Source organism: Amphiprion ocellaris, chromosome 23 (genome assembly GCF_022539595.1).
Source record: "Amphiprion ocellaris isolate individual 3 ecotype Okinawa chromosome 23, ASM2253959v1, whole genome shotgun sequence".
Classification (NCBI taxonomy): Eukaryota; Metazoa; Chordata; class Actinopteri; family Pomacentridae; genus Amphiprion; species Amphiprion ocellaris.
Genome location: NC_072788.1, coordinates 11,412,729 through 11,426,181, shown reverse-complemented (window position 1 = coordinate 11,426,181; position 13,453 = coordinate 11,412,729). Strand labels below are relative to the sequence as shown.

At 40.3% G+C, this 13,453-nt stretch overlaps 1 protein-coding gene across 1 annotated transcript in view; it reads right to left on the bottom strand.

The window, feature by feature from the left end:
- The window catches only part of LOC111565691 (phospholipid-transporting ATPase ABCA1-like), a 197,552-nt gene that overhangs the window by 116,497 nt on the left and 67,602 nt on the right, over positions 1 to 13,453 (bottom strand). The window contains exons 16-22 of the mRNA XM_023265879.3: positions 11,765 to 11,986; positions 7,848 to 8,052; positions 7,501 to 7,617; positions 6,601 to 6,772; positions 4,142 to 4,273; positions 3,355 to 3,494; positions 2,630 to 2,767 (exon numbers count right to left, since the gene is read on the bottom strand). Of these exons, the coding sequence (XP_023121647.2) occupies positions 2,630 to 2,767; positions 3,355 to 3,494; positions 4,142 to 4,273; positions 6,601 to 6,772; positions 7,501 to 7,617; positions 7,848 to 8,052; positions 11,765 to 11,986 (1,126 nt within the window). The remainder of the gene's footprint in view (positions 1 to 2,629; positions 2,768 to 3,354; positions 3,495 to 4,141; positions 4,274 to 6,600; positions 6,773 to 7,500; positions 7,618 to 7,847; positions 8,053 to 11,764; positions 11,987 to 13,453) is intronic.

Below are 13,453 nucleotides of genomic sequence, written 5' to 3'. Positions count from 1 at the left end.
ACAGCGCCTGTTCATTTTGTATGGGATGCTCAAACTTACAGATGATTTTCCTGGGGATTTGTTGTGGTTTACAAGTAGAGAAAAAAATCAAAAAGCACTGCATCATCTGTGAGTTGGGAGAAAAATAAATGTGTTTGGACTGCAGATGGCCCACAAAGGTATTCTGATTTATAGTGTGTTGTGGTGCATTACAGCACAAAGTGATATATCAAATGGAGTTGGGTGTGTTCAGGTAAATTGCTAGTACTCGCACTGCGTACAGCAAAGTGAGGCTGGAAATCTGGGTTCTGTTATTTAGCTTCCTTCCCTCTAAATCAAGTTGATAGAAATGGATTTTAGAGTGGTGGAGAAAGCTCAGACAGATATTATGTGCGTCGGCTAGAAGATGAATTATTGGGCAAAACTGTATTAACTGTTGTTTGTGGCAATCAATTCGGATCAATAAATTTTTACATTACTATTTACAGCCTGTCCACTGAGTTATAATAACCAGATGTCCCTGTGTTCACTGTGAGAGCCGAACAGAATGGTTTAAAATTAATCCAGTCTGTTTATCGGCACAATTCAAAGTCAGACGGTGTGATTACTGCGAAGAGTCTGATGGAGGTTAAATAAGTTGGAAGTGAAAATGTGTATTTTTAACACAAAAACATCTTCAGTGTTTGGTTCCTGTGTCATGAAAACAACGCCTGAAAAAGAAACAGTGACGCATTTTTATGCCATCTGTGTTGCAACATTAGCCTCAACCCTACATTAATTTGTATTCCTGGGGAGGAAAAAAACATAATGTATTGCACCACACACACACATACACACAAAGCATGCCATTGCACTCAGCATCAACAACAAATGATACGGCTGGAAACATCCACCTTGAATTTTGTCAGTATATTTGCTTTCAAGGTAAGTACTGGAAGAGAGTTGATTATTCTGCTTATTTGCAAGCAGCAGTTTTGATTCTTGTTTTTAAATAAATCACCTGGCGTCAAATGACAGATTTAATCTTTGCCTAAATGTAGTAATAATTGTGTCACTGGGATTTAAGATATACTACTACATATTACTATGATCATACACTGTTTATGGCATTAAAATTAGAAAAGAACGGGATAATTTAAATCAACCGCAACAACTAATTAAATCCTGAACTTGAAGGACGTTCATGTTTTAATTTCCAGTGGCTACATGCTGACACAAGATGTTACAATGAGAACTTCAGCAAGAAGAAGCGCAAAAATCCTTGGATATAACAGGTTTCATCCACTGTGTATTTGTTCGGCTGTCTATCATGTGCATCTGGTAGCATTAATATTTATGTGGTAATAAAGAGCTATTGAAGGAAACATGAAAGAAAAGGAGAACTGAAGCCTTTCAGGGCTGCAGAAAAAGCTTGTCAATTGATCTGAAAATATCAGTTGCAATCAATAAATCTGGTAACATAAAATGATGCAAAGCACAGCATAAACACACAAAGCTGAGGGTACCGAGCACAAAGTATTAAATCCATTATATTAATATCATCCTCAAGGCCCATTTTATAACATAATGAGAGGGGTAATTTAATCAACTTCCAGTAATGGATAATAATTATAAATTCATAATTTGCTAATTTTTACAGTAAATCTTCACCATCCAAGGTATGAAATATGGAAACGGAGATATTAAAAAGCAAAATTCTCACCCCAACATGTCAACGTTTCAGCATTTTGATGAACATTCTCGACTTATTACAAAATGCACAGGCACATTCATCTTAAATATGCACTGAGGGTTGGATTTTGGCTAAACAAAAGCATGTACACTGCGTTTTAAGGTAGAGTTTGAACTGCAACCAACCAAATAAGCCCCCACTGAATTTAATCAAAACAACACCCACTTGGGGCGACGTGGTCAACCTGTCTGCCTGAAAAACCTGCACACTTAATTAGCTATGAAGAACCAGAGTATTAAGTCCAATTTCAGCCCTCAGCTTTTTCACACAAACAGACTGCCTGCAGCTTTTTTTTTTCCCTGTTTAATGACAAACCTTAGCAACACCGTGGTGCAAGTAAGAGCAGAGAGGCACAAAACATGAGTCACTCAGGCAGCCAGAATGTGAGGGTTGTCATTATAACGGAGTTATCTCCGGCTCCCAATTGGAGTGAAAGGACTTGATTAGAGAAAGAGAGAAGCTAATGACACAGTGAGGGCGGGATGTCACTCAATGCACATTAAACATTTAGACATGTGTTGCGAGACTGTGTTACTATAATGTCCATGTCCTGCTTACAGCCACAAAGTATATAAAGACAGAGAGTGACAAGCCAACTGATTTGGCAGACAATTAAGGGCTCTTAAATACCGGCGTCAATTATAGCTTCTTGGATTTACTTGTCTTCACTTCCATTTCAATCTGCTTAAGCACAATTCACAGATTCTCTCCAGCACAAGGGTCGAGTCTGACTGGTTCATTACCTCACCAGGTCTGCTATTGGACTCATCTGTCAGTTAAAAGTTTACCTTCAGCTGTGGCTCAGTTTTGGAAAAGTTTCCTAAAGAGATCAAACATGCGCTCTGAGCTTTCCAGTCAATTTGACAAATGGTTTCAAAGCCTCGAGTGGAGCTTTGGTTCTTACCACTGATCCCATACCTTGTTTGTACTTTAACAGCAGTTCCCAGATCCCCCTGCGGGCGTAGGGGTCCACTCCTGCTGTAGGTTCATCTAAGATGACGATTTTCGAGCCGCCGACAAACGCTATGGCCACGGACAACTTCCTCTGCATCCCACCTGAAAGGTAGAACATGATTATATAACGACAAACCTCAGCTGATATCTTTGTCTTGGTCAAAATGCTCCACAACCATCCGTCAACATTAGGTGTCAGGAGTAAAACGGACAGACTATTGGAGAGCGATTATGGAATAAATATGTCGAGATGTACCTTTCCATGTTTTATTGTCTTTTGCATGGCACAAAGTGATTGATTGCAGGGGAGCAGATCTACCTGCCCAGCATAATTCCAGCCTTCGCTCTCTTAGCGAGCTCTTCAAAATGCATCCAATGTAGTGCTAATGTAGTGGAAATGTCAGCATAGATCAACCTTGAAAGTCATATCTCAGTGATTTTGCTCACAAGCAATCCGTGACTGGGGACAATTTATCAAGTAGGAGTTGCTTGCTGCTGCTGCCCCCCTCCCAGACAATGAATTACAACCTGTGACACTCAGGTAGAGCTAATGTGTGTGTCGAAACCGCCTTGTGCACTGCAGAGGGAAGAAAAGGATAATCTACGCGTGATATGCCATCACACGGGGAACTGAGAAGTAAAATTTACATCTCGACGCGATGTCAATCAGACCAGATACGTCAACACACCTGACAGGTTCTTAGCGAGGTCCTTGCGCTTGTGCGGCAAACCGACGTCCTCAATCATCTGGTCCATCTCCATTTTAACCTCGGCACGGCTGCGTCCTTTCAGCCGGGCGTAGAAGTAAATGTGCTCCTCCACCGTCAGCCTGCAAAGGTTGGAAATGACACCGTAACTCCCGTTTGACTGACACGTGAGGGCACCACCTGCCACTTTATAAGGCCCAAACATCCAAAAAGTGTCACGCTAATGCACTTTGCAAGACCACCCGGTAACGTTCTAATTAAACTTTGGTGAACTAAAGTAAAGTCTTGAATTATATCTTGACGAGAACATAATATGTCGTAATGCCCGCCTTTATTTTCGCATTAATATTTTAACCTTATTTAATATAGATGCTTTCACCATCTGGAATTAAAATTAATGAAGGTAATTTCGGCTGTAATTATGATGTAAGGCTTGTGTCGGGGTTTCAGGTAATCAGTTTGTGGTGGGAGAGAAGTAAAGGATGAAACAAAAAAATAGGATAATGGTGGGGAATGATGATAGGAGAAATTTAGCAGATGGAGTGAACAAAGGTCATTTCATTTTTAAAACGAAAAAGAGAGACAGGGTAATGGTGTGTTGATGGGAAACATAAGCCAAGACTGAGCTCTATTATGTATATGATTAAACTGCAGTGTAATGATCCTTTTTTTCCACCTCTCTTTCTTCTTCTTCTTTTTAACGCAGCTGAAACAAAACATGATTATACTAAAGGGCAGCTGAGGACATGAATCTGCTAAATTCACTCACTCATTGAATAAGACGTTGTGCTGTGGACACATTCCCAAATATTTCCTGATCCTGTCCATGTCGGTGCAGATGTTGTATCCGTTGATGAAGGCTGTTCCTGATGTCGGAGGGAAAAGTCCAGTCAGAATGGACCTACAGAGGGGGAGAAAAATAGGAGAAAAATGTCTCAATAAGTGCCGACAATCATCATGTAGCTTTTCCTAGATGTATTTATAGAGCACACAAATGTCAGTTGTTGTGACTCAGAGCAAAATAGATTTCATCTTGGTAAATTCAGGCACTAACAGGTTGCTGCACTGTCTGAGATTTAGTTCTATCATCAGAAATGCGCTCATTAGGGACAAAAACCAAGTTCTGTAAAATATTTTGGCTGAATTTAGAGAATTTTGTGAAGGTAAAGTTAAGTGGCCTTTATCTGATGGCATTCGGTGGTGCCAATCAATCAATCAATCAATCAATCAATCAATCAAGTGCCATGCCATTCAGCGTAGGGGATCATTTCCCTCCATCGAATCCCATCTTTTGCTTTCTGAATCGTGACTGTTGCTCCTTCCACGTGTAGCCATGATGTCCATCCGTCTATCATTTTCATTCTCTGTCTGCCTCATCCTCTCTTCCCATTAATTTTTCCAGTTGTGATAATATATTCCAAGGTCTCTTTCTTTATGACGTGTCCAAAAAATGTTGCTTGCTGTTTCCTAATTTTTATTCAATAGCATATAATTTGCGTTTAGTAATTTTAAAACATCTTCATTGCTTATTCTGGCCGTATAAGATAGACGATTGTGTTTGACATTTTATCATTTATGTTTCAAGATTCACATCCGTGCAGAACTGGTAGACTGTAACAGCTGAGAGTCCTCATACAGATGTCAATAGTTCAGGCCAAATGAGACACTGAAATGCCTTCTGAGAATTTCCTTTCTGCACATAAATGAAATGCTAATCCACTGAGGAATGAGTAAACTCCTGCATTGTTTTCTTTTGTTCCTTTTAATGCAGCATCGATTGTCTGTTTCACTTGTGGTGATGTGTGTTGAATTATCATCAGTTGCTCTGTCTGCAAGTTTATGTATGGAAACGTTCAGTAAAGCCAAAAAAGACTTGCATATTTTTAAATTTAAACATGGAAGCGACTTGCAACTTTGCACGCATGTTGACAATATATAGACCCAAATACACACCAGTTTTTGTGCTCCTACGAATGAGTCACATCACCATTTTGACAAAACAGCGAAAAATAGCAACCTTGGCTTGTCATTCTTTCCACACATCAAATTTGACTGATGTCAGATTACTCAAAAGTTGGTGAACTGTCAACCAAAGACTCTTATTTTTAGCAGGAAACATGCAAATATCCATACATATACACTTAGTGGAAGTTTGTGGGGCCCCAATAACACTCTGGTTTGATAAAAAATGCACTTTTTTTTCAAAGACCAATAATAAAAAAAGGCCTGGTGAAGCTTTTCCATCATTTGGATCTGCTGGAGGCAATTTAGTTGGTGTTTCATGGCTGCTGGAGTGATATTTTAAGATAAAATGAAGTCTTAAAATGACTTCCCAGGTAAAATGTTGCTTTTGAGAATGAAAATGCAAAAAAATCCCAGGTCTGAAATCACATGAAATTCTCAAAATTCAGCTATAATACTGCAGAGAACTTAGTTTTGGTTTCCAAAAGTTTGAATAAATGAACTCTGAAGAAAATCTGAGACAGTGCAATAACAGTGTTATCTGAAATGACATGGACTTGTCAACAGACAGTATGTGTTCGGTTATTAAAATGTTCTAATCTTCTTTTCATGTTGTTGTTTATGTTCAAAAAATGGTCCATACTGGTCATTAAATATGCATTAATTACCAAAGATCATAAGATACAGAAGCGGAAACACCAGATTACTGATAACATTTCCACAAAACTCCCAGAAAGCAGAAGTTTTCTTAGCTCATATTGAGACTCAGTTGTAACAGTACATCTGTGAGACAGACAGAAGGTGTGCTGAGTAAATGCATTAACACACAGCTCCAGTGTGTGACAGAGTCCTTCCTCTGTCCTTTCTCTTATTGTGCTCTGTTCTGTTTGGTTCCAGTTGCTCAGAGCCGATGTCTTCCCTGCAGCCCTTAGTCTTGCATCACTTGCTCTCTCTGTCGCTCAGACTTTCTGGGCCACTGGGCTTCATTTATTTCCTGTCATCCTAAACCCCTTCCAACCTTACTTTTTTTTCCTCAGTGTTTTTAAAAACAGCAATTAAATAACTCCCACTATCAACCCAACAGCTGACTCCGTGTGATAAATGTCCTCTCAGACGATGTTAGTCTTTCAAAGCAGTGACCACTGAATTAACGCGGCTCCGGTACAGTCGCCATTGTGTACAATTTAGATTAGTCGCACCCCCGCGAAATTATACAAACGTCGAGCCAAGTGGAAAAACATGGGACAAACAGATAATGCGGCTCACATCGTGGTGGTTTTCCCAGCTCCGTTGTGGCCAAGGAAAGATGTGATCTGACTCTCGAAGAAGTCCACGCTCAGCCCGTCCACGGCGAGTTTCTTTCCAGTCTTGTAGATCTTGACAAGATTGCGCACCGAGACCCCTGCTTTCATATTAGGTGGCGGTTTCTCCAGATATTCTTCACAGACACAAGCATAAAAACAGAGAAACAGGCATAAAAAGCAGGTAAAAGAATACAAATATGATACTATAATCCGCAGGTAAACAAAAAATGTTGCAGAAACGACACAAAAAAACACACATTAAGATATTAATATTATTTATGGATGCTGCAAAATATGTTTTTGTACAAGCTGGAATAAGATCTGCTTTTTTGAATAACATACTTGGCAAAGACTAAATGCAGCTTTTCTTCACAGACTGTTTATAAACACTTCCCATTTTATGATTAGCAATTAATACAGAGATTGTTGTTCTTTGGTATGAAAATTCTTGTCACTTTTTGTATTCCTCACTTTCACATTGTGGTAAATAACATTTTTTTTGGCTGCTGAGCATTTATAAAGATTAATGCAGGAACATTTTGATATGAAGGCTTTTTCAAAGGCAAAAAATGTGATGCACGATAACAGATTTTTGCAGATATGCAGACATTTCCCAACCGATTTTGCTTGATTGCTGATACATTTTTAACTGAAAATCCATCTCTTTTTTTTATTTTTACAAGTTCCTGACTTATTTTTCATTTCCTCCTTAGAGAAATTTGATCACAACGTGACAAATTAACTTCCATTGCAATCTAGTTCAATCTAGTGCATAAACAAGATGTTGAGAAACTAACACATCCTTAATAAATGCTACAGATACACACCAAAGGTAAAAATGAGATGGAAAAAAGCAGTTTACTGTTATATTCAGTGGAGTCTTGGAGCAAATCTGGGTTTTCGTCAGTCACTGGTATGGTCCCACACCAATAAGATTTAGTGAAAGGGAAGTACCACGGCTTGGGGATTCCATACTGGCCTGGGAACAATCAAGGAGAACGTTACATTTTAATCTTGGCTTGGAGAGAATATAGTAGTTTACAGTGTATGAGTCCTTCTGACAGCCTGGCAAAGATCCTGAGTTCTTTTAATTAGAGTCCATGAGAAAAGCATTAAATGAGTCTGGAGCTGTCACTGAGGCTGAAGTCAAAATCATCATTTTTTTCAAATGTAGCATCACGAAAAACATTGCTGCTTAAAAATGAATACCCGGGAAGACGTTCTCGATGTACCAGGTGAGCAGCCAGTGTATAACGGCATCGACCAGCATCATGACGATGGAGATGACGAAGGTGTAGCGTTCTCCTTCCTCCGGACTCTTGTTGATGTTGTGCCACTGGATGCCGATGCCTTGCTGCTCGTACTTAGCAAAGCTTTCACAGCCGTAACCGAAAGCCACACAGGATAATAAACTCTGAAAATGAAACATGCACTCACAGTTAAGAAACAGTTTGCTCTCACACTGAGAATTAGGCAAGAGTTTCATACCACTGTCGCTCTACTAAATAGGCAACTGGAGTAAGCAGCTCTTTATTTTAACATTAGCTTAGCATTGTAAAAAGACCGCAACAGGGGAAAACAGCTAGCTTAGCCTGGAAATTTTCTCCCTTCACACGGCTAACATGCCCTGCTTTTAGCAAACTGGTGAAAATGGCGACGCAATAGTCTCTAATTACGGAATTGAGGCAATAACTCAACCAAAGTTGCAGCCACAACATTACAACCAAGTTCCTTTAGTGTTTAGGTCCCCTTTGTGCAAATCCTTTTCATCCATCGGTCCATTTAAATCTAAGCAGGCACAACTCTGACTTCCTTTGCTTCTTGCCAATAATATCTGCCTTAAATTTGTTGTTGTTGCAGCGCTGCTCTCCTGATAATAAGGTGTGAGCCCTCAGCATTAGTTAAGTGGTCCAGTGACACTGAAATTACAAAACAAATGCATGTCAGAGTTATTTTAAATATTCATACTGTCACTATAAATTGGTTTTTGTTTGTTCTTACACATTTTTGCAAGAATTTTTTTCAAAATCTTGCAAATGGTGCTTCTTTAACATCAAAAAAATGTCATACTTTATTTTGGTTCACATTCATAACAGGGAATTATGAATATTTTGCACATTTAAAAGCCCTTATGTACTGGTTTCCAGTACTTATAGATATCTCATCTCATCTTTCTGTGTATCCAGCAGATGCTCGATTGGTTTAGGATCAAAGTGGCTTGGAGACACTTTGGGGTCTTCGTTGATACTCCTGAGCAGTTTTTGCAGTGTGGTAGGTGTTGTCAAGGACTGCTGTTACTATGGAGGACTGTGCTTGGTCTGCAGTAATGTTTCAGTGGGTGGTACGTGTCAAAGCAACATCCACATGACTACCAGGTCCAAAGGTTTCCCTGTAGAACATTGCATTGTGACTCACTTCAATTGTCTGTGGTTTTAATGTTGTGCTTCGTCACACTCAGGGTTAAGTGCTGCGTCACCTTTGAATTTAGGCACTGAAACGCTCCAAACAAAGATTTGTTGTCGCTTTTATACAGTAGGAAACTGCAAATGATGCTTTGCCCACGAGACATCATCTAGCACGGCCTCTCACTCCGCACTGCCATGTTGCCTGCCAGCTGTTTTATCACGCCTCATTTGCTCGCAACATTTATACTCCGGCAGAAGTGTTTGTTGAAGCTTTGGAGACGAATCATCATGGATACGGCCTGCCCGATGTTACACTAACAGGCAGAGGATCTAAAAAAAAAAGACAAAAAAAAAAAAGCTCTGCAGCGACGCCAAACCCTCTAGCTGCTAAGAGTGCTGGCAACTTCCTGCTCTGTCCTCCACTGCCCATCTGCCCATCAGTCAGTAGATGAGGCCTGACAGCAGGGCTGGTGGGCAGCCATCCTTGACCTCTGACAACACGACAGGAGCCACTCCTATTGGTTTTTTAGAGAAGGGCCAAGAGTTGGGAGGCAGACAAAACAAAACCTAGTCCATTGAACACTGTCAAACTGCACCATTCAGCCATCATTCAGTTGTCTGCAGTCGGGGAAGATTGTAAAGAGGGAGAGTAATCAAGGTTCATGCTCTTTTCTAAGAAGTCTCTTTCCAGGACATTTTCAGCTAGTACAGCTAGAAGGACAAGAATCACTGCGGACATAAAGGCACGTCTGTCTGAAGAAAGTCTCCTTTAAAAGCTGCAATTTGAAGCTTTTCTGTTTGCTAAGAGATTCTCAGAATGCACTGGATTTTGAAAAACTGAGTATTTCAATAATTGAGTGATTGTTTTGGCCATTTTTCAAGTAACACATCCCCTTTCTTTTGCTTTTAAAACGTTCAAATTAGCAGTGTGTTGGACGAAACGAGCAATCTGAGGGCATCAACTTTGTAAATGCTGTCCAATTTCCGAGACACATTATCATTTTTGTACGTCGTTCACATTTTCCTTTCATTCTGCGAGTGAATGAATGCAAAAATAACCTCCCGCCCCTATAATTGATAATAAAAATAACCTTTAGTTGCAGCCCAGAGGAGGCCGTACAGTATATTCTATATTATAATGAATGTCAGAGGAGTCCCATTACTGGTGAAGCTGCCAGATGTTGTAAAAGCATAGATCAATTAACTGATTTAACCAAAAGGAAAAAGCCCGACAAAGTTTTAATTTATTTTTGGGGGGAAATTACCATTTTTCAAGATTTTTCCAGGACTGAATGATTAATTGAAAATCACTCCTGCTTTTTTCCAGAATATAAAAGAACTGCGTGGCCTCTCTTCTTCCTTCTACCTCGTTAAAAACTGGAGGAAAGAGAGTGAGAAAATAGGAGAAAAAAAGTACAGTTTCGTTGTTTTATAGTGACCCCTCTGATGTGCTGTCTGTAGCTCTCCTTCATCAGAAACGGCTCCGTGAATTCAGGCGATCTTTTTGAAATTCTACTCCGATTAAAGACTTCATTATCAGATACAATATTCGGGGGAAGAATTCGAACGCTTCGGCATGTTGCAGTTTCACCTGAGCCAGGAGAAGGAGTCTGTGATAAAGAGCAGGGATGAACCGGATAGCGGTTTGGTCAGAGGAACATTGCTCATGCTAATTAGAGGGTTAGAGGGCTATCCATCTAGCTGGAGCAGGGGAGAAAAATAACAGCGCCAGGGGAGGATCTGGCAACGGCACTTTGTGTAGAGATTAAATAAGGTTTTTCCTGTGCTTTATATGTAAAACCTCGCCACAGCGTGCAGTCTGTACAAAGGGAATTGAGTGACAAGTTTTCTTGAAGGGAATTACTGTATATCATTTTAGAGGACCCCCTCAAAGCTGAAAAATTCCAGCTGTTATGTTGCCCATTGGCAAAAAAAACAACAAAAAAAACATGAAAGCAACTTCTGTCAGATGTCAGTGTAAGATATGATTGACTGCCAGCTATTTCAAATTGATCACTAAGAAATGCGACTTTGTTTACCTCCCTCGTCCAATACTGCGTTGTCGAAATTTGCCGTGACCTGATTAAAATTCTGCAAAGACGCACCTGCGCAATAAAGATTCCAGATTTCGTGTGTCTTTTGTCTCCAAAAGACAGCTTGAGGACAAATGATAGCAGCAGCGCCATAAAGGTCACACAGAAAGGCTACACTGAAAGTTGAGCAATGGTACACTATTTATCTTTATCCCTCAGAGGATGGGAGAAAATCCCCTTCAACTTCCTCACTGTGTGTCAGTCTGGTCTTTTATGTTTCTGCCACTGGCTGGTTTTAGGGAAAATTCTTGCAAAAATGTGTGACAACAAACAAAAAGCCAATTCACAGTGACAGTATGAATATTTAAAATAACTCCCACACGCATTTGTTTTGTAATTTAAGTGTCACTGGACCCCTTAACTCATCCTGAAGGCTCACACTTTATTACCAGGAGAGCGGTGCAACAACAACAACAACAAACTTAAGGCAGATATTATTGGCAAGAAGCAGCACAAATGAAATCAGACTTGCTTGGATTTAAAGGGAACAAGGAACAAACAAGTGTGACTGACAAAGTGTGATTACAGCGGCACAAAAACATAACCCAGGAATTAAGCTCAGAATAGAGTCGTGTATGATAACAGCAGGGGGAGATATTCTAAAAAAACGAGCCGAGGACAGACTCACCACGGCGACCTTGGCCTGGAAACCCATGACGTCGCTCCAGGCGTAGCAGAGGACGTGAGGCAGGTAGAGGACGAAGTAGATGAGGCCGCCGCACGCCGCTGCTAAGTTGGCCTTAGAGAAGAAGACGCTAATGAAGAAGCACTCAGTGACGGTGGCCAGGCAGAACACCAGCAGGAAGACGAAGATTACCGAGGGGTCGCTGTACTGCAGGACTTTGCCGTACTGTGCAAAAAGAATGAAGTCAATGAAGGGGAAAAGACAGAAAAAGTAATTTGAAGTCAAAAACATCTCAGAGTACAAACTGATTCAGAAAATGCGATTATCGAGGCAGATTTTTTTTAACATGCAAGGCAGAGTAAAAGGTGTTTCAAATGTTGTTTTTTTACACTTTTCCTGTGGACTTGCATAACCTGAAAGTCCTCAAACATGTCACTCTTTTAGTCTGCCAGTTGGAAGGAGGATCCTTCTGTACTTTTAGAGAGCTACTCATGCATCCATCCGTTCGCCCACGATGCACTATGACGTCTTTTCTGAGTCTTTTTTGCTAAGTGCCACTTGAGCTGCTATTGTAATGGATGCAATTGTGTTTAAAATTCTTATAGAGGATGTTGTTCAATGGAGCTACATGAAAGTGCAGCTGTGTTAGCGTCACATTAAACTGATGTCCAAAACTCTCCAAAAGTATCACCAGGTCGTCCTTGAATCACTGCTAAATCAATATAAAATCACCTTAAGGAGAACGGTAAGCAGGATAGCACTGACGACCAGCGGCAGCACGCTGGACACAGCCCAGCTCAGCCAATAGATGCCGCTCCTGAGGCCCATGATCATCACCGTCTCTTTAAGCCTCGCCTCCTTCTCAGAGACGATGCTCTTAACAATCATGGCCACCGAGTAGAGCCAAGCTAAAGTCAAGTATAAGGGGATGTTGCGAGCCAGCGAGCGAAGGAACCTGGAAGGTGGAGGAGCCAAACCAGACAAGACTCCATTTACACCTGGTGTCAACATTCAATCTGCATCTGGATACGGAAATGTGTTAGTTTGAAAACTTTTGCATGTCAACCAGTTTGGCTGTTCTATAACTAGATCTCAATATTGAAATTTGGACATTTTTGAAGAAACTGTGCCAATACAGCTTTTGCCAGTTAATACGTCCTGCTATAATTACACATAAAGGTTCATTTATACAAGTACTGTTTTTTTTTTTTTTTGAAAAGCCAGCACGTTTCACAAACCTTAATCAGCACCTTTTAACATCTTTCAGCTTTTACTTTGAAAGTGTAGCAATCAGTCATCCAGCAGCGTGTCCTTGGTTGCTTGCAGTGACCAGAGCAGGCAGAAAGATCAGACAGACCCTCGAATAAATTGTCACAGCTCTAAAACTATAAGTTTCATCAAAAAAATTCTTTCCCCGCATGAAGCTCAGTCTTGTGTTCAACACAGTGATGTATTTTTAAGTTAAGTTCGTACTGCGAATTATACAGATTTGGTGGCAGGTTAGAAAGATTCACCTGAAATTTTGGAGCTCTGATATAATGCGAGTCAACGAGAGTTTGTTTCAGAAAAAAAAAAAAAACATAAGTCCTGTGATAATGAAGCTCAAGCTGAGTGACAGGAGAGACAAATGTCTACATTTTTATGAATAAGCTGTTCATGTAGACTATAAATTATTAGGTGAAGACAACCGAC